Source organism: Neovison vison, chromosome 13, assembly GCF_020171115.1.
Source record: "Neovison vison isolate M4711 chromosome 13, ASM_NN_V1, whole genome shotgun sequence".
Classification (NCBI taxonomy): domain Eukaryota; kingdom Metazoa; phylum Chordata; class Mammalia; order Carnivora; family Mustelidae; genus Neogale; species Neogale vison.
Genome location: NC_058103.1, coordinates 132,995,392 through 133,015,341, shown reverse-complemented (window position 1 = coordinate 133,015,341; position 19,950 = coordinate 132,995,392). Strand labels below are relative to the sequence as shown.

Here is a 19,950-nt window from a genome sequence, read left to right as displayed (position 1 = left end):
GTCTAGTAGCATTTCATTGTGTTTTTAATTTGAAGTCCTCTGTTGATTAATGAAATATAGCACTTTTCCTACATGCTTATTGGTCATTTTGATAACTTCTTTTGTGACGTTTCTTCCTTGAGCCTCTAAGACATCAGTTCTATTAGGCTGTCTTTATTGATTGCAATTCTCTGTGTGTTCTGGATATGAAGACTATGTTGGATATATAGATATTAGCAGGTTGTTTTTTATTTTATTTTATTATTTTTTAATTAAATTATTTTTTTAAAGATTTTATTTATTTATTTGACACAGAGAGAGATCACAAGTAGGCAGAGAGGCAGGCAGAGAGAGAGGAGGAAGCAGGCTCCCCAACGAGCAGAGAGCCCGATGCGGGGCTCGATCCCAGGACCCTGGGACCATGACCTGAGCCGAAGGCAGAGGCTTTAACCCACTGAGCCACCCAGGTGCCCCTGTTTTTTATTTTTTGACAACGATCAAGTTTATTAAGCTTTTATGTATCCACAATTAGCATTACATTAAAAACCCAGTTTTACATCAAAATTAGTGATGTTACTCTTTGTTGTATATGGGAAAAGTCCTAAGTGTTACCTAGATGGCTTGCATTAAAGCTGGTATATTTACTTCCTTGCTGTTGTTTGAACCTTGATCAATTACTATTGCCACATTAGTGGTAAGATTTTCATCCTCAAGATGCTTGGTCTTAGAAGCAGGAGGGAGCTTCCTGAACAGTGTGTCTCAGGGAGGCTTACCAGTTGAAACATAGCTTGTCACCTTTTGTGCCTTAGATATTTTGTGATTCTTTTAAAATAGTTTTAGGAGGGTGCCTAAAAGCATCCAACTCTTAGTTTCATCTCAGGTCATGATCTCATGGGTGGTAAGATCCAGTCCAGCTTGGGGCTCTGCGATCAGTGGGAAATCTACTTGAAGATTTTCTTCCTCTGCCCTCCCCAGCACTTACGCCCTCCCTGCACCCCTCCCCCACCCAACATGCGGACTCTCTCTCTCTTTCTCTCTTAAATAAATAAATCTTTTAAAAAAAGAAATAGTTTTAGGGTTTAAGGTGAAGTAAGAAGGCTGATTTTAAAGAAATGTGATCTGTTATGTCTGCATATTTGGTCTGTTTTCCATTGAGTGCTTTGTTGTTTATCCTGGTTTTTTATGTATCTTATTTAAAAATCAAGATTTTTTTTAAAACTTCTTTATTTTGAACTCAGAGGAAAGTTTTAAAAATATTAGAAGATTCTTTTTTTTTTTAAACTTCTTTATTTTGAACTTAGAGGAAAGTTTTAAAAATATTAGTTTCCCTCATCACATTCCCTTTAACATTTTATATAACCACAGAACAGTTACCAAGGATAATAAATTAACATTGATTAAATAATATTAAGCTACAGACTGTATTCAGATTGATATCAAGGGGTTCATGATGTTGATTTGTATTATTTGTATTTACCTTAATCACTTGTTTAAGGTGGCATTTTTCAACTGTAAAGTTACTATATTTTTATAATTGATAAATATTTTGGAGGAGATAATTTGAGGATGTGCTAGTCCTGTTACTTCTCAAACTTTTCACCCACTAATTTTAGCATCTATGGTGGATCTCATCTGTCATCCTATCTCATTTGTGGGGTTTGCCTGATAGTAATTTTATTTCCCTTTTTCTTTCCATATTTGTTAATCGAAAAGAAAGGAGTGCTGTTCATTTCCCATTTATTTATTTGATTATATTGGTATGGACTCATGAATATCTATTCATTGGTTTAAAATCTAATACTATCATTATTTAATTTGCTGCTCAGGTTATTCTTGCATTGGCCATTAGAACTCCTTCAGGTCGGTTGCTATGTTCTTTGGACAAACATCCCTTTTTTTTTTTTTGAGCAGTCCCTTAATTTCTGGTATCACATGATATTCCTGGTTTATCTTACATATTTTCCAAGGAATCTTGGTTGGTTTTATTAGAGGATAGTATTTAGAAATTGAGATCTCCATGACAGTTGTGCTCATTGTAGTTGGGGTTTTTTTTTTTTTTTTTGGCCTGCTTTCTTTCAGGCTTTTTCAGCAGACAGCTAGAGAACAGACATGTATATAATAATCTCTGCATAGCTACATAGTTATGTATCTGTATATATGTCTAAAACCATGGGTTTATGCTAATAACCTCAGATTCCAGTCTCATGGAGTTCATTTTAGCCTTCCTCCTTTTCTCAGCAGTAGAAACCCAGTGCACATTATTTATAGAGTATTTACTATTTGGTTCACTTCTAGTATATATACAAAATAGTTTCAAACTTATACCCATACTTCCAGGAGAGAAAGACTTCTAACTCAGCTACAGAATTTCTTTGTGTTCTTCTTGTCTTTGACCTTCCAGCATTCAGTCAGGATACTGTTTTCCCCAGTTAGTTACTTTTTTTTTTTTTTTTTTTTTGGTGACAGTTCTCTTTTTACCTGCCACCTTCATCTGGTTACCTTATTCATTTGTAATAGAGTTAGGTTCTTTGTTACTGTTTGTATTCCATTTTGAGTACTCTCCCCACCCCCATACTTTTATTTTAATGTTTGTATTTGTTTGTTTGTTTGTTTGTTTGTATGTATCTGGTGAAACAATATTGTGGTTCTGAGAGCTGGAGCTACATAAAAAGATACACTCAGTCATCCCTGCCACCCCCAACCCCTTTTCCTTTTCTATCTGGAATTTGAAAAGTCTTTTATCCATCTTCAAGCCATTACAAAATGTCAACCTAAAAAAGGAAAAGAGAGAAGAAAGAAAGAAAAGAAAGATTCAACCTAATTATAGTTTACTTTTGAAAACTGGAAAGCACTCAAGAGTTTTCTATAGTGTCTATAACTGTCCCTGATAAGAATTTCTCAATGTTTAATGTACGTATAATGGTAATTTAGTTAAGCTGATATCCTTTCAAAGACATTGACCCAAGGGCAGTGGCAAATAGAGTGATTTATTTATAAATTTGTGTTTTAATGTTATCTAATCATATTTATCATCATTTGTCTCCTAAATTGCCAACCAAGGAGTGGACAGAATAAAGTAGTTGAAATTTTAACTGATGTTGACTGTAGTGTGGTGTTAGATACTAAATTTACTTACTTTCTGTTGAGACTGTCATCCTGCAGTTGCTACACTCATCCTGCAGTTGCTACACTCTTATTTTGATCATTATTTGAATTCTTAAGCTTAATGAGTTCTTAACTTGTATTTGAGAAGTTTGTTGAATCCCTGAGTGTTTCCGAAGACCTCTCTTCATTTGACTTTAAATTTATTTTTTTTATTAGCTCTTGGACATCTCCATTTTGATGGCAGCCCTTCAGGTCAATCCAAATCTGTATTTTCCCTACCTTTTAACGCGTACTCTAGTCTTTTTCTTTGTACTTGATTTGTACAGCAGTGATCACAATTGAAATGGAATACTTGAAAGGTCAAGAAGGGCAGGGGTCATCTGTTTTTATTCACTAAAACTTAGGTTGTACTTTTAAGTTCCTGGATCAACCTTGATCTCAGTAGATAATATTGCATTTTATTTTGCGTGGAAAAGCGCTCAAAACAAAACAAAAGCACTCCAGAGAGCAGAAGAATTCAGAAATAATTCAGTGTAGTAGTTCTGCTCACACAAGGACCCCAGAGAGAGAGCACCACTTGATTTTCCTAGTGGAGGACAACAAGCTATGAAGAGTGTTCGGCATGCTGCCTCATTTAAGAGATAGTACTGAGTAAACGAGTCTAGGTATATATTTATATATATACATATAAGTATATATATATTTAATATTTAAAGGTCCAACAATTTATAAAATATGTGGAATTTTTTTTTTTTTAAAGATTTTATTTATTTGAGAGATAGCAAGAGAAGGGAACACAAGCATGGGGGAGCTTGGGAGGGAGAAGCAGGCTCCCCGCTGAATAGGGAGCTGGATGTGGGGCTTGATCTCAGGATGCTGGGATTATGACCTGAACCAGAGGCAGACACTTAAGGACCGAGCCACCCAGGTGCCCCTGGAAATTTTATTCTTTTGTGATGTCTTCCATTTTTATACTTTATTTTGGATTAGGCTCATTGATTTTTTTGTATCCTCACTGGTTTCCTTTTCAGGTTCCTTTGGTTCTTCCTTTTTTCCTTTTTCCCCCTAAAATATTTGTAATCCACAGGGTCATCTTAGCCTTTGGGTAATTGGATCTTTTCGAGAGGGTTCAAAACTACTTTGTTGATTACTTCTAGATCCTTATCTACTCCAGATCTCAGTCTTGATCTTCAGCCCTGTATATCCAGCCCTCTACTGCCTATGTCTCTCCTTGTATGGTTCCATAGGCACCTTCAATTGAGGATGTCTTAAACTGAATTTTAATCTTTTCTTCCTGCTTTTTACTCAGCGTCCCCATTCAGAAACCTCTTGCCATCTTTAACTTACTCTCTTCCCACTTAAATTTTCTGACAGGTCTGCCTCAGATCCATCTTCTGCAGAACAGCCTTCAGAATGAGGTCGGGCTATGTCATGTGATTGCCTGAAATTCTTCGTGTTTTCCCATTGAGTTTTAAGTCCTTAACATTATATTACAAGGCCTGTTGTAATGGCAGTTTTGCAGCTTCTCTTTTTACCCTTTCCTCTTCCACAAATTGTACAACTCCGCCATCTCAAAGGCAGCTTTATGTGCAGCATCAACAACCTTGCTGATGTGATGTTTCCATTGAAACATCGCTCTCCAGTTCTTTTAACTGGTCATCTCCAAGCTTGAACTTGAATATTGCTTTCTCTGGGACTCTGTGTCTGATCTTCAACAGGCAGAATCATTTTCTTCTACACCATTTATGTAATGTTATAAACTTTCTCCTTGAGCCATTTATGGAGAAATGGCCTCCACAATGCTTAGCATATCTGGTAAATGTTTGTGGAATGAATGAGTGAATAAATAAATGGGTTGCTTTTAAAATAACATCTGTAAGATGGTAAAATTTAACTATGAATCTTGGTCTATATCTAGATAATGTTTAGGAGCTAAGATTTTCCTTCATTTGTAGAATAGTTGCCTTATTTTATTCTATTTTGGATTTGGTTTTATTTCAGTTACAGGTTCATCTTGTTTTGTTAGTTCTTGTGTCCTCCTGCCTTTTCCGCATTTGATCTGTAATCAGCCCTAAAGGACAGTAGAACTGCCTAGAATTGGGATTTGAAGTTTTGGCAGGAATCCCTTCAGAGTTGGTGATCTGAGTAGTGTCTTTGCCAGCTGGAGCTTAGAACAAAGAAACCAAACAAACTCTTGGCAGATTCTGAAATGCAGCTTTTTGCTTCTTCAGAAATTGTGATTCTAGTCAGTTGATGCTGACTTAGAAATGTACGTAGAACTCGGAATCCAATAGTCATGAATTGCAATCACTCTTGATGCCTGTAATACCTTACTAATTATTGAATATGCAACTTGTTTGAAATTGGAATTATAATTGGACTGTAACTAGAATTACATTCTAATCGAATTTTGGAGCCAGAAAGGACCTTTTGCTTGAGATAATTTCACCCAATTCTTTCATTTTACAGGTAAGGACAATGAAGGTCACCTGTCTATGAAAGATTTGGACTCTGATCTCAGTATGTTTTCAACAGCATTGTTCCAGGTTACTAGGGAATAATAGTGCTGGAATCGTGCTTAAAAGAGTAACACTTTTTCCTGGGGGAATGAGACTATAGATTTACCAGATCCTTGTCCAAGTTATGCAGTTATTCACTGTTTTTCTTTTTAATAAGAAATGAGAAGCAAGTTTAAAATAAGGATGTTGAGTTTTAACAATCATTTATTTGAATAAGTGATAGATGAGCTTGATAAAAGTACAAAAGGGATCACAGTGAAAATGTAAGGTTTTCATAGGTATTCTTGCAAAAGGAGATCCTCTGTTCCCCTTTTCTGAAGTATCAAAGTTCTCAGTCATTAATGAACATTTGTTCTTTCTGCAGTGCTTATGAAAATAGTGTTTGATTTATTAGTATAAAAACTTTCAGTTTTAGTCTTCAGTTTCTGAGTGATTTATTGTAAACCCCCCCACCCCCATTTTATTATGGTCATTTTCTTTTTTTTAAAGATTTTATTTACTTGAGAGAGAGATGATCATTTTCGAACAAAGCAGAGTTGAAAGAATTTTACAGTGGATACTTGAATATTGACAAGTAAGAGTCTACCATTATATTTTACTGTATTTGCATTATCACAAATCTGTTTGTTCATCTGTTCACTTCTCTGTTCATTCAGAACTCCTCATAAGGTCTGCATAGTTTATACAAACAGCTATGGATAGAATTTTGCTGCTTCTGCCACTGAAGGAAACCAAAGGCTAGAGAAGAGAAGGAGGACTTTCTTCATGATTTAAACTGGGATGACATTTTGTTGTTGTTGTTGTTGTTGTTTTGTGGTTTAAGTGATAGGATTGGCAAAGATATTATGGATTCAATTGGATTAATGTGCTGGTCAAGAGCCTAACTAATTCCTTTTTTAATGTTTCATTTTCTGTTGCCTTCCTGTATGACATAAGTTTCCCTTGTGATAAATTAAGCTAATAAGGCTGTGTTTGGCTTTAAAAGAGAAGTGAGCTATGAGCTATTACATTACCCTTTCTTGGGAAGCCTTTGAGGTAGTTGAGATGTGTACTTTTTCTAATTCCTTCATCAAAGAGACGTATATCTGTTTTGATTGGAATGCTGAGAACAATTGTTTTAGTATTTTTTGTTTCTCCCTTACCCAAACAATAAATTTCTCTTACTGCACTTCTTTTGAAGCTTGTACATTAAGACCTTAATGTATTAGATCCCTTACCAGCAGTAGAATAAATACTTCGCATAATTAGCAATAAAAAAAAATCTTAAATACTATTTGGTTTCCTGAAACAGTTAATAACAGAGTTTTAAACAATAAAAGTTTCAAAGGGGATTTGGTGAATGTGGTTTAAAATAAAATATTCTGATAAGGAGTGAAGAGAGGAAAGCAAAAAACATAAAATACCTGATGAAAAAATGTTACTCATCATTCCTTCCCTTTGAAGATGATCATTTTTAACATTTTGTGTTTTTGCAGCCTTCCTTTTACTACTCATGTTTAAACGTAAATAGGGTTAACAGTGTATCAGCCTTTCATAACCTGCTTTTCCCTCCTTAACATTGAATTAATTTCCTCATTTGATTAGTGTTCATTTACAAAATGGAAAACTGGTTGTTAAAATCATATGGAGGATGATAAACTGCTTCATACCAAAGAGGGTGCTTTCAAGGTACTTGCCTTTTGTCTGATCACTTTCCCTTTGCACTGATAAGGAAGAGATTAAAAAGGCAATGAAGCAGTGCCACTGGTTAAAGTGGATCAAGAAAAGATGAGCTTAGAGCTATGCAAGCAGTTCTCATTTTTAATAAGTCGGCTAAGATTGGACAAACTGGCAATTATTGCAGATATTTTTATCATGTATATTTTAGTAGGACTCTCGATGTTTAGCAGAATTAACTCTTCATCGCTTCACATTGATGGAGGAGTTTTTTTTAATACATTAAATCCTGGTCAGTTTTTGTGGAGAAAAAAAAAAAAAACAGCTTTGTTTCTAGTAGAGGTCTCATTAATGGGAGGTTTTGCTGCATTTGATTGGAAGATTGAAACAAAGCTCTGGTAAGGTTGGTAGTTCTTATCTATGGGAGTGAACAGAGAGATCCTTTCTCTCCCTCTCTTACTCATCTGGCAGCAAAGTTAATTTAGTTGCTTTGAATTTAGGGAAGCAGGCTTTCTTTATAGGGGTTCATCTTCTAAAGTGGCATTAATCTTTGATTAAAGATGCTGTGGGAAAGGAGAAATGGGTCTATGGCACCTTGATGGACATATTCTCACGATGCTAATGACAGCAGTGTAATAGAAAACAGATCTCACTTGTGAAATCAGTGTTTGTAACAGTGGGTAACCTGTGATGTTTAGAGAATGTCCTGCTCAGCATTTTCCTTTTCCACCCTGCCTTTTGTTAATCCTGGAAAGGCCATTTTTTTTTTTAAATCTCTCTTGTTTGTAAATATAGTATATTTTTAGTACCCTAGTTCCATGAAATGAGACTCAATTACTTAAACATTTAAGAACATTTAGCCCAGTTTCTAAGAAATTTTTTTTAAATTCTTCAGTGCTAATGCCTTCGATAGTAACTTATTTCCTCTCAAGAAAGAGGTTCTTAACAGGAGGTGAACCTGAACTATATTGAGAACTATATTGTGGTTTGAGTAGTTCCTGAGTCGCACCAGGCATTCTAACAATTTTATGGTTAATCAAGGGGTATTTTGTAGTTATTTGTTTGCTTTTTTTGTTTTGCCTGTATGTGCATGCATGTGTGTACATGATACATATACTAGAACAAACCTTTTTTCCTTAGGTTATAGGCAAAGCTTGAGAAAGTAATTCTGTAGCAAAACTGAAACTAGGTGGAACAGTAGTGCTTAACTGTGTGATTTTAAAACAAGCAATGTTCAAACCTATTTAATGGTCTTATCTCGTTTCCTGTAACATGTATATTTATAATTACTGAGTTCAGAGGTATTTGACTTTTCCTTCCTTTGTGCTGTGGTAAGGAATGCTTTTTAAAATGTTTTGTGTGTCATCAGATATTTTAAAATAGTGCTATTCCAACTTTACTTCTTTTCTATCTGATGTTAAGTATAAAGTTACAGAATTAGATTGGATACTGATTTCAGCTGGCATGAAATGAATATAGAGCAGCATCTGTCCAAATTAAGTTAAAAACAAAGGAAGTTCCTGTGTAGTTTCCTGTCTCTTAAAACAAAAACAAAAGCAAACAAAAAAACCTTCCATCATTATTGAACTTTCAGAATATCCAATATTAATATATGTATTGTGGTATTTCAGTGTGCAGATTGCTGGATTTTGTCACTTTATTAAAGACATTTTCTTAAAAAATAAATGATTTGTTTTTCTTTTCCTTTATCAGAACACAGCAATGGAGGAAACAGCTATATGGGAACAACACACAGTGACACTTCACAGGGTAAGTTTCTGTTGCAGTAAATAATCTGTGTATAACTCAGGATACTGGCAGCTTTGGAAAACAATAGAGGAAAGCCAGATGTCAGGAAGTTGGAAGAAAGGGGAAAAAGTTTTCTATATTCCTTTGTCTAAAATTTAGAGTTGCAATAAATTCTTTATTAAGGTTAAAAGTGAACATGATTACTTTTTCATACATCCTTTTGGTGGTTATTTGTGTGTTTGCTTTTTTTATTCCCGAGTATGATATTAAGTGACTTTAAAAAATATGAACCATCAGATAAAAGATGTTGTATGTTGTTATGAATTGTAAACTGCTTCAACCTTTCTGAGTATATGCGCATGTATTTTAGGCTTGGGGTTTAAAATCAAACCAGGTTGTGTGAGCAATAAAATCTTAAAAGATCTTCTTGATTTGAAACATGTAGACTCAAGCTGTTGCTTAAGCAATTGCAGATGGACAGAGAGTGCATAGTAAGCTAGGTAAGAGTAAGAGCTCTGTCTGAAGTGAGACTGTCCTGAATCTGAATCCTAGTCCTTCCTCTTTTCCTTTAGGAATGGGCAAGTGATCTAACCCACCACTAAAGCCTGGATTTTCACAGGTTTAAAATGGGCTAATGGCACCTGTGAAGTAACCACTCCCTTAACTCTCCCCATTTCCGTCTTTGAAGAGAGAGCTAACTCTTCTGATTGCTCTTCCCCTTAAAGAATGAATAGAAGGAAGAAAAATAAAAAGAATGAATAGAAGGAGATTAGAAAATTTTTTGTTTGTTTTTTTGTTTTTGAGAGAGAAGAGCACATGCGACTTCGTGCATGAATGGGAGTTGGGGAGGGAAAAGGAGAGAGGGACTCTTCAGCATGCTCCATGCTTAGCACAGAGCCTGACATGGGCCTCCATCCCATGATTCTGAGATCATGATTCTGAGCTGAATCAGGAGTTGGCTGCTTTAATGAACTGAGCTACCAAGGCACCCTGAGATTAGAGAATATTTAAGTACTTCACAGTACTGTTTGTACCAGCTGTGTCCATTACTAGGAAAGTGACAAGATGTAGGTAAATTATGTTCCTGAACTCCGCTCATGATTATCTTGTGAATGTTTGAATCTGTATATAATAGATAATGGGTAAATTATCTATTAGATATTATATATATATATTTATATAAAATATATATATATTTATTATATAAATTTATATATATAATATAAATTATTAAAAAACAGTGATGATCCCAGGATCCTGGGATAGAGATATTTTATATATATATATATATATATCTAATATAGATATTTTATATATATATATATAATATAAATTATTAAAAAACAGTGATGATCCCAGGATCCTGGGGTTGAGCCCTGCTCGGTGGGGAGTCTGTTCCTCCCTCTTCCTTTCCACCCCTGGCACACACACACCCCCCACCCCTGCTTATGCTATATGCTTATGCTATATGCCTTACGCTCTCTCAAATAAATAAAATCTTTTAAAAAAGAACAAAAAACCCCAGTGATTTCAAATAAGATATAGTTGACTTTTTCTTTATGTATACCTCAGTGGTTAAAAGAAACTGTTAAGTAATAATGACCCTAACTTTTAATTTTTAAGGCTAAAATATGGCCCAGCTCTGAAATGTGCTAATAGATAGTAGAATATTTAAATCAGTTTAAACATGTTGTAAAATAACTTCATACCTTATAATTGTTTAATTGGTTGTAATATAATTTGGTATTGTGTATTTTACCACATTACATTTATTTTCTTAATACCTTTATTGCTTTTACTGGTATAATTTGCATATAGTAAAATTTATCCTTAGTTTACAGTTCTGAGTTTGACAGATCCATATAGTCCTGTAACCACCAGCCCAACTAAAGTATAGAACTGTCCCATCACCTGAAACTTTCTCTTGTACCCATTTTTAGTCAACCTTGTTCCCTCACTCTAGCACTTGGCAGCCACTGGTGTGTTTTCTGTTCTATGCATTTACCTCTCACACAACCATGTAAGTGAACTCATCCAGTATGTATGTATACACAATACTTAGCCTTTGAGACTGGTTTCTTACACTCTCAGCCTAATGCATTTGAGATTTCTCCATAAAGTTGCTTGTATCAATAGTTTCTCTGTTGTTATTTTTAGTTTCTACTTACTGTTTGAGTATCATGGCACCTTATGAATGTAGAATAATTTGGGTTGTTTGCAGTTTATAGTGATTATAAATATTTCTGTTCTAGTGTATGGTTTTTTGTATAAACATACTTTTCATTTCTCCTGGGTAAATACTTAGGAATGGTCTTGGTCTGGGTCTTATGGTAAGTGAATGTTTAACTTTATAGGAAACCGCCAAACGGTCCATATCATTTTATATTTCCACTAACAGTATATAAGAGTTTTGTTGCTTTGTATCTTTATCACAGTTGAAATTATCAAGGTTTTTTTTTACCCCCAATTTTAGCCATTCTAATAGGTGTGTAGTGTGTCATTATGGTTTTGCTTTGCAGTTCTCTAAAGACTAATGATTTTCAGGGGGCACCTGGGTGGCTCAGTGGGTTAAGCCGCTGCCTTTGGCTTGGGTCATGATCTCAGGGTCCTGGGATCGAGTCCCGCATCTGGCCCTCTGCTTGGCAGGGAGCCTGCTTCCTCCTCTCTCTCTCTGCCTGCCTCTCTGCCTGCTTGTGATCTCTCTCTGTCAAATAAATAAATAAAATCTTTAAAAAAAAAAAAAGACTAATGATTTTCAATATCTGTGTGCCTCTCATCCACAGATCTTCTTTGGTATAATATATTTAAATCTTTTGCCCACTTTTAATTGGGTTGTTTTTAGTTGTTGAGTTGTAGGAATTCCTTATTTGTTCTGAATATTAACCCCTTTGCAGATATATGACTTGTAAATATTTTTGTCATTTCGTGGATTGCCTTTTTTCTCTTTGGATTGCGTCCCTTGGTGCATAGTAGTTGTTACTGTGTTTTGAGAATTATATATTCTAGATACAAATTCTTTATCAGGTATTGTTTTGCAAATATTTTCCCCAGTCTGCAGCTTGATTTTTTTCCTTCTCTTAACAGTGTCTTTTGCAGAATATAAGTTTCAAATTTTGATAAAGTCCAGTTTGTTTATTTTTCCTTTTATCAGTCATGCTTTTGAGATGTTTTTACTAAGCCCGGGATCTCAGTTTGTTTGTTTTTTTTTTTCTGGATGTTTTATTTGAGTTAAATTATGTATATGTTAAGAGATGTGGGCAGAGGTTTTTTGTGGGGGGTTTTTTGTTTATTTGTTTTAATATGGATGTCCACAAAATTTTGAGCAACCATTTGTGAAAAGATTATTCTTTCTCCATTAAATGCTTTCTACTATTTTCTACCCAAAATAGGTCTTCCAATGGGGTGCCTGGGTGGCTCAGTTGTTAAGTGTCTCCCTTTGGCTCAGCTCATGATACCAGGGTCCTGGGATCAAGCCCCACATGGAGCTTCCTGCTTGGCAGGGATAGGAAACCTGCTTCTCCCTCTCCTGCTTCCCCTGCTTGTGTTCCCTCTCCTGCTGTCTCTCTTTCTGTCAAATAAATAAATAAAATTGTTTTTTTAAAAAAGTAGTTCTTCCCCTAGTTTGTTTTGGTGATTATGTGTCCCTTCTGCCATTTACTTCTGCCTTTATTACTATAGCTTTATTTTAGGTATAGAAATTAGGTAATGTGAGCCCTCCGAAATTTTTTTTAATTGTTTCAACAATTAGTTCTCTTTTGTTTCTACATAAATTTTAGAGTAAGTTTGTCAAATAAAATCTGTGATTTTGTTGGGATTGCATTAATCTACAGACTGATTCAGGGAGAATTGTCAATAGTATTGATTGAGTCTTTCAAAACTTGAACTTGTTGTATCGTTCATTCTTTTATTTTCTTATTACCATTTTGTAGTGTTCAGCATGCAGAACTTACACACATTGTGCTAGATTTTTAGTTAAGTACATTTAATGTTTCCTGGTACTATTTTAAGTGATTTTTAAAATTTCAGTTTTTGATTGCTCATTCATATGTAGGAATACAGTATTTTAAAATAATGAACTTATATGTAGGTAGTCGTGATATTTGTGAATAGAGGCAGTTTTATTTCTTGTTTTTGATGTATACACAGTTTATTTCCTTTTCTTGCCTTATTGCACCAGTTATGCTATTAAATAGGGATGGTGAGCAGACATCCTTTCCTTACTCCTAATTTTATTTTTATTTATTTATTTGTGATGTAGTGCATGAGAAGGCAAAGGGGGAGAGAGAGTCTCAAGCAAGCGCCACACCCAGCATGGACCCCCACTCGGGGCTGGATCTCACAACGCTGAGATTATGATTTGAGCTGAAATCAGGAGTTGGACACTTAACCTGTTGAGCCACCTAGCAACCTTCCATTTTCCTAATTTTAGATGAAAGCATTCTGTCTTTGGCTATTAAGTGTGCCTGTTATCACTTTATCAGGTTAAGGAAGTTCCCTTGTATTTCTATTTTGCCATTTACTGTGTTGAGGAAGTTACCGTTCATACTTAGTTTGCTCTAAGAGACTTAAAAGAAAAATCATGAATGTATGTTTACTTTTGCCAATACTTTTTTTTTTCCTGCAGATAGTTTTTGAGGTTATTATATGAGTTTTTACATTTATTTGTTGGTGTAGTTTCTTGATTTTTGAATATTGAACAGCTTTGCATTCCTAAGATAAATTCTATTTTGTTGTGACACATTGTTCATTTTATATATTGCTAGGTTAATTTGCTAATATTTCTGAAGATACTTGTTTCTTTGTTCCTGAGAAATTGGGTTAGGACTTTTCTCTTGTATCATTTTCATTTGATTTTGTTATCAGGGAAAGCTACTAGCCTCAAAAGCAGTTGGGAAGTATATCTTCCTGTTGTGTTCTCTGGTAGAGTTCCTGTACAGTTGATGTTACTTCTTACTTAAATGTTTGGTGGAATTCACTAGTGTAACCATCTGGTCCCGGAGGGTTTTTTTAATGGGAAAGCTTTTAACAATAAATTCAGTTTCTTTAATTTTATATAGGACTATTCACTTTATATATTTCTTGGTGAGGTTTTTTTTTTTTGCTTTTTGTTTTTTGGGGTTTGTTTTGGTTTTGGTAGCTTTGGTAATTTGTATGTCTCAAAATATTTGTCCCTTTCATCTAAGTTGTCAAATTTATGTACATAAGATGGTTAGTCCCTTTTTCTAATGTTGTAGGATCTGTAATAATGTCCCTTTTGTCATTTCTGATATTGGTAATTTCTGTCTTTTATTTCTTGGTCAGTCTAGCTAGAGGTTTAACAGTCTTACTGATCAGGTGCCTGGGTCCCTCAGTGAGTTAATAAATTAGCCTTCTGCCTTGGACTCAGGTCATGATCTCAGGGTGCTCCTGGATCTCAGGATCCAGCCCTGCATCATACTCTCTGCTCAGCAGGGAGCCTGCTTCCCTATCTTTCTCTCTGCCTCTGCTTTGCCTACTTGTGATCTCTCTGTCAAAAAATTAAATAAGATGGGGCGCCTGGGTGGCTCAGTGGGTTAAGCCGCTGCCTTCGGCTCGGGTCATGATCTCAGGGTCCTGGGATCGAGCCCCGCATCGGGCTCTCTGCTCAGCAGGGAGCCTGCTTCCCTCTCTCTCTGCCTGCCTCTCTGCCTACTTGTGATCTCTGTCTGTCAAATAAATAAATAAAATCTTAAAAAAAATTAAATAAGATCTTTTTTTTTTTAAACAATCTTTTCAAAATACTGATCTTTTCAAAATACTAACTTTTGTTTTCATTCATACTCTTTATTTTGTTTTCTGTTTCCTTGATTTCTGCTCTCTTTAATATTTCTTTTCTTGTGCTTACATTGAGTTTAAATGGCTATTCTTGGGGCGCCTGTGTGGCTCAGTGGGTTAAGCCGCTGCCTTCAGCTCAGGTCATGATCTCAGGGTCCTGGAATCGAGTCCCTCATCGGGCTCTCGGCTCAGCAGGGAGTCTGCTTCCCTCTCTCTCTCTCTGCCTGTATCTCTGCCTACTTGTGATCTCTGTCAAATAAATAAATAAAATATTTAAAAAAAATGGCTATTCTTTATATAATTTCTTTAGGTGGAAGCTAGATTATCTGAGATTGTAGAGGTAGCTTGTCATTATCACATTATGTTTCTTTTTCCTCATATCTTCTTAGTTTTTAAATAAGCAAAATAAAAGAGAGTTAAATTAGCTTAAGTTTGTTTCCCCTTTCTACTGCTTTGCCGGGTTCTGATAGGATTTTAAATATAGGGAAATGCTAAGTTCATTTACTACAGATCTGTATCTCATTAGCTTAGGTAAAGTAGGAAAAGGTCTTGAATATTGAGAAAACAATCCAATTTCCTAAATGTATTTGTAGTCTCATACCAACTCATGGTAGGTCTAATAGGCAAGTCTGAGTTTTCTTTTTAGATTAGTATAAGTTCTTTTCTGTAGCTGACCTCTTGTGCTTTAATTTTCTTTTGCCATGAGAAGGGTACCAGCCCAGAAAAATGTCATCAGAAGATATATAGAGATGAATATAGAATTCATAATTCTTTGGTTTTTAAGCATGTTAACTGTTATGCTGGGAACATAGACCTGTGTTGCCTTTGGGCCTCATCAAAGAGACTGTGACAGAATAGAAGTTCTCAATGACCATCCCTCCAGGAATCTTTTTTTTTTTTTTCAGGAATTTTTTTTTTGGAGGTTCCTGAAAATAGCCCTGTCAGTACAAGTTGAGAGACTTATGCCAAAGCATGATTCAGTTGACTTCATTCTCTGAAGCTGCAGAATAGTACTTTCAAATGTATCATCAATCTTTTGGTATTCCACATTGATCCAGAATAAAATTTAGGCTAGAGCATTATCAGCAAAATTTGCTGGGAGAAGCTGGATGATAAATAAACATTTTACACCTTGCAGACCATAAATTTGTCACAACTACTCAACTCAGTTCGAATTGCAGAAGCAGCCACAGACAATAAGTAAACAAATCCATATGGCTGTGTTCCAGTAGATCTGTAATTATTTCTTTGGCCTGGAAGCCATGGTTTGTTGACCACTGATATAGAGCAGTGCCTTTCTGGGCTTATTGTAAAGAGAAGTCAACAAGGTCATCCCCCAACTAACAAGAGATTCTGATTCATTTGGTTTGGAATGAGGCCCCTAATGCATGTTTTTAAAATGTTCCAGCTTGAAATGGAGAGCATGGCCTCTTGCATCACATTTTTAAGAAACATTGACAGAGGAGTGAAAAAGTCATTCTCTTGATGGTGAGCTAGTGAGTTTTTGGCAATAGTAAAAAGTAAAGGAAATAATTTGAAGCTATATTCTTTTGGCAGTAACCTGGAGTTAGAGATACTGAGCATTGCCAAATAAGGTCAAATCATATTCTTTGACGTCTGGTAGTCGGTGATAAGAAAAGTTGGAAGTAACTTCTTTTAAAAGAACAAAATGCCTGTGGATTAAAGCTAATATTTTCTCCTGTTTATTGTCAAGAATAATACATGATAGGCTTCTGTATTGCCTTATTCTTCTATTTGCCTTCTCAGAGGAAACTTTTTTCACCTGAGGATACAAGAAGCCATTGAAATCCTATTTAATCTTTAAGGCTAAGTAATTTTTGGGTGCTCCACTGTCTGATAAGCACTGTGGCAGTTGTTGGAATTATATCCAAGATTTCCTCATGGATTCTGGTCTCCCTGTTGGTCCTTAGTGACAGATGAATATAGTCCTCAGGTTCTTGTTTCCCCCACCTTCTACTGCATTATAATTTTCTTAAGGGTAGGAATCTTAATTTTATATCCCCTTGGTGCTTGGTACTTTGTTATATCCAATAAAACTTAATTATTTAGAAGGCCCACCTATCCAACAAAGTTGCTCTTAGGAGGTCTGTAATAACAGCATTGTCCAGTAACAGTACTGCAAAAGCAAACTACATGTGTAATCTAAAATTTTTTAGTTTTCACATTAAAAAATGTAAAATATAGGTGAAGTTAATTTTAAAGATTTTTATTTTTCATTTTTTATTTGACAGAGATCACAGGCAAAGAGGCAGGCGGGGGGCGGTGAGGAAGCAGGTTTCTTGCCGAGCAGAGAGCCCGACTCGGGGCTCGATCCCAGGATCCTGGGATCATGACCCGAGCTGAAGGCAGAGGCTTAACCCACTGAGCCACCCAGGTGCCCTAGGTGAAGTTAATTTTATAATTGTATTTAATTTAATATGTTTAGAGTACCATTTTCTATATATATTCAGTATTCAAAAATTGATAGTCTCTTTTTTCATACTGAGTCTTACACCCACTAGAATGGCTGTTTTCACTGACAGGGACAGTAACAAGTGTCAGTCAAGATATGGATGTTGGTTGGTGGAAATGTAAAATGGTGTAGCCATGATGGAAAACAGGGAGTTCCTCAAAAGTTAAGCATAGAATTTCCATGTGGCCCAACAATTCCACTCCTAGGTATATTTCCAGCAGAAATGAAAAAAAAATTATTCACACAATAATTTTTCCATGAGTGTTCATGGCAGCATTACACATAATAGAAAGTAAAAATAACCTAATTGCCTACCACCTGATGAATAATGAATAAGCAAAATGTGAAATATGGCCACAGAAGGGAATATTATTTAGTAGTAAAAAGAAATGAAGTGCTACAATATGGATGAATGTTGAAAACATTAGTCTAAGTGAAGGAAGCCAGTCAAAGGACCATATATTGTATGATTCCATTTATAATGAAGTGGTCAGAACAGGTAAATAGACAGAGTAGACTAGTGGTTGCTTAGGATTGGGGGGGGTAATTAAGGGATGATGGCTACAAGTAAGGAATTTCTCTTTAGGGTGATGAAGACGTTACCAAATTGTAATAATGGTTATACACCTCTTTGAATATACAAAAATGTTGACTTGTACATTTTAAAGGGTGAATTTTATGCTATGTGAATTCTATCTCATTTAACCTGTTCCAAGAAGTGGTAGTGGGAAGAAATCCTATGTATCTCTTAAGTAGCACCAAACTGGTATAAAAGATAAAAGGTGAACATTTACGCTCAAGTAAGCATGAAAGTTAAGGTAGGCTTGTTTTAGCAAGTTGGAGACCATGTTTATCTTGATAGAGTACAGTAATAAATATTTTGAACTCTTCATTTTATTTAATGTTCTGTGAATTAGGTGTTAATAACCACAAGGAGTAAACTGAGTGTCAGAAAGGTCTAATGAAATGCTGCAAAAGAACTGTAATTTGAACCCAAGTTGTTGGACTCAACATATAATGCTTTTTCTATTTATATGTCAAATTAATTTTAAATTTAAACAATGTTTATGGAATGTAATTTCTGAAATTCAGATCTTATGTAAGTGTATCACATAAGCTTCCTTTACATCCAGTAAATAAAATAAAAAGTAGTAAGTTTGGTTAGGAAGGAGTCAGAGTTTGTCAGGTCAGTTTTGTGTAGAAAGTGACCATTTTGGAGAAGAACAATTGGAAGTGTCCTATAAAAAGCTGTGAAAAAAGGAATAGAATAGGAGTTAGAAATGGAAGCTACAAATTGGGAATAAGAACTGTAAGAGAGGAAGAGTACAAGAGTAAATGGGGACACATACACACAATTTCAGTAGCCAGGGGACTGTTTAAGGACACAGAGATAAAAAGGAACCAATCTAACAGGCACAATAATTTAAGCAACATTCTGGAAACTGCCAAGATAATGTAGAAAAATTGTACGGGTCTTGTGACTTGTGATCCAGTTTAGGTTTACTACTAATTTTGAACAGGCCTTTTAAATCCCTTGGGACCTCATAGAATCAAAGTATATCAGATTTAATATAATCTTAATCTCTTTTGTTTAAGTGAGGGAACTCAATCCACAGAATTCCTACATAAGTCATAATTTGAAAGTGGTAGAGACAAACGTAGGACGCCAGGCCTCTGCCTTCATTTGTAAAAAGGAAGTTGAACTGGAGGATTGCAGAGGCTCTGTTTGGTTTTAAAATTAAGCGATCCCAGGGTCCATTGCAAAAACAGGTAGAATAAGTTCTGTAGAATGTTGAGGGTTGATTGGAAGAATTAAATGGAGAAAGATGATGAAAACTCTAATTGGTGAAAAAAGGCAGCTGATTGTAAAAACGTGGCATGGAGAACCAGGAGAAAAAATAAGGCAACCAGGGAAATCTCTAAGTAGGGAATTGGACATCTTTGAAAAGAATAGAGAAAAATGTTTGGAGAAGAGATTATCTAGCTACTTCTGCAACTGAATCACCTTTTAGGAAATACCTTTTCCCTTTTCTTTTTCTTTTTCTTTCTTTTAAGGAATCAAGAAATACTTTAATATACAGGAGTGGGCATACCTTTTCTGTAAAGGGTCAGATAGTAAATTGCTTCAGCTTTGTGGGCCAGAATAGGGTCCCTTTTGCAATTACTCAAAGCAAAAGCTGTCATAATGTTATGTAAAGGAATGGGCATAGCTAGTGTCCAGTAAAACTGGACAAATAACTGAACAGATCCCAGGCTAAAAATTCCATTTTCCTACAGGCAAAGATCTAAACATTTAAGTTATTGCTACTTGTGGCTGCTATGGTCTCAAAAGGATAAGACATGGTGAAAGTAAAATTCTTTGATGCTCTTCCATGTAAAAGCTATGACCTATATATGTGTCTTCATATACAAATAAATGAGATCATATTATGCTGCTTTAAATCACCCCCCCACCATAATAGAAAACATTAAAAAAACCCACTATCTTGGACATTTTTTCAGGTAAATATATAAAAGTCAGCTCTCTTGTGGTAAAGATATAAGAGAATAAAATGGAATAATTTGTATTTCTTTTGAAAATGTCTTAGGAAGACAACCACATTAGTCTTTTATTAAGTCAGTACAGAGTATACCATTGTCCAGAATAATAGTAATTCTGACAGTATCAATTTTAAT

At 35.2% G+C, this 19,950-nt stretch overlaps 1 protein-coding gene across 6 annotated transcripts in view; it reads left to right on the top strand.

The window, feature by feature from the left end:
* Positions 1-19,950, top strand: part of TJP1 (tight junction protein 1) — a 248,609-nt gene that overhangs the window by 157,011 nt on the left and 71,648 nt on the right. For all 6 annotated transcript variants that reach the window (XM_044230309.1, XM_044230308.1, XM_044230314.1 and 3 more), the window contains one exon: positions 8,973-9,029. In XM_044230309.1, coding sequence (XP_044086244.1) covers positions 8,973-9,029 — 57 coding nt within the window. The remainder of the gene's footprint in view (positions 1-8,972; positions 9,030-19,950) is intronic.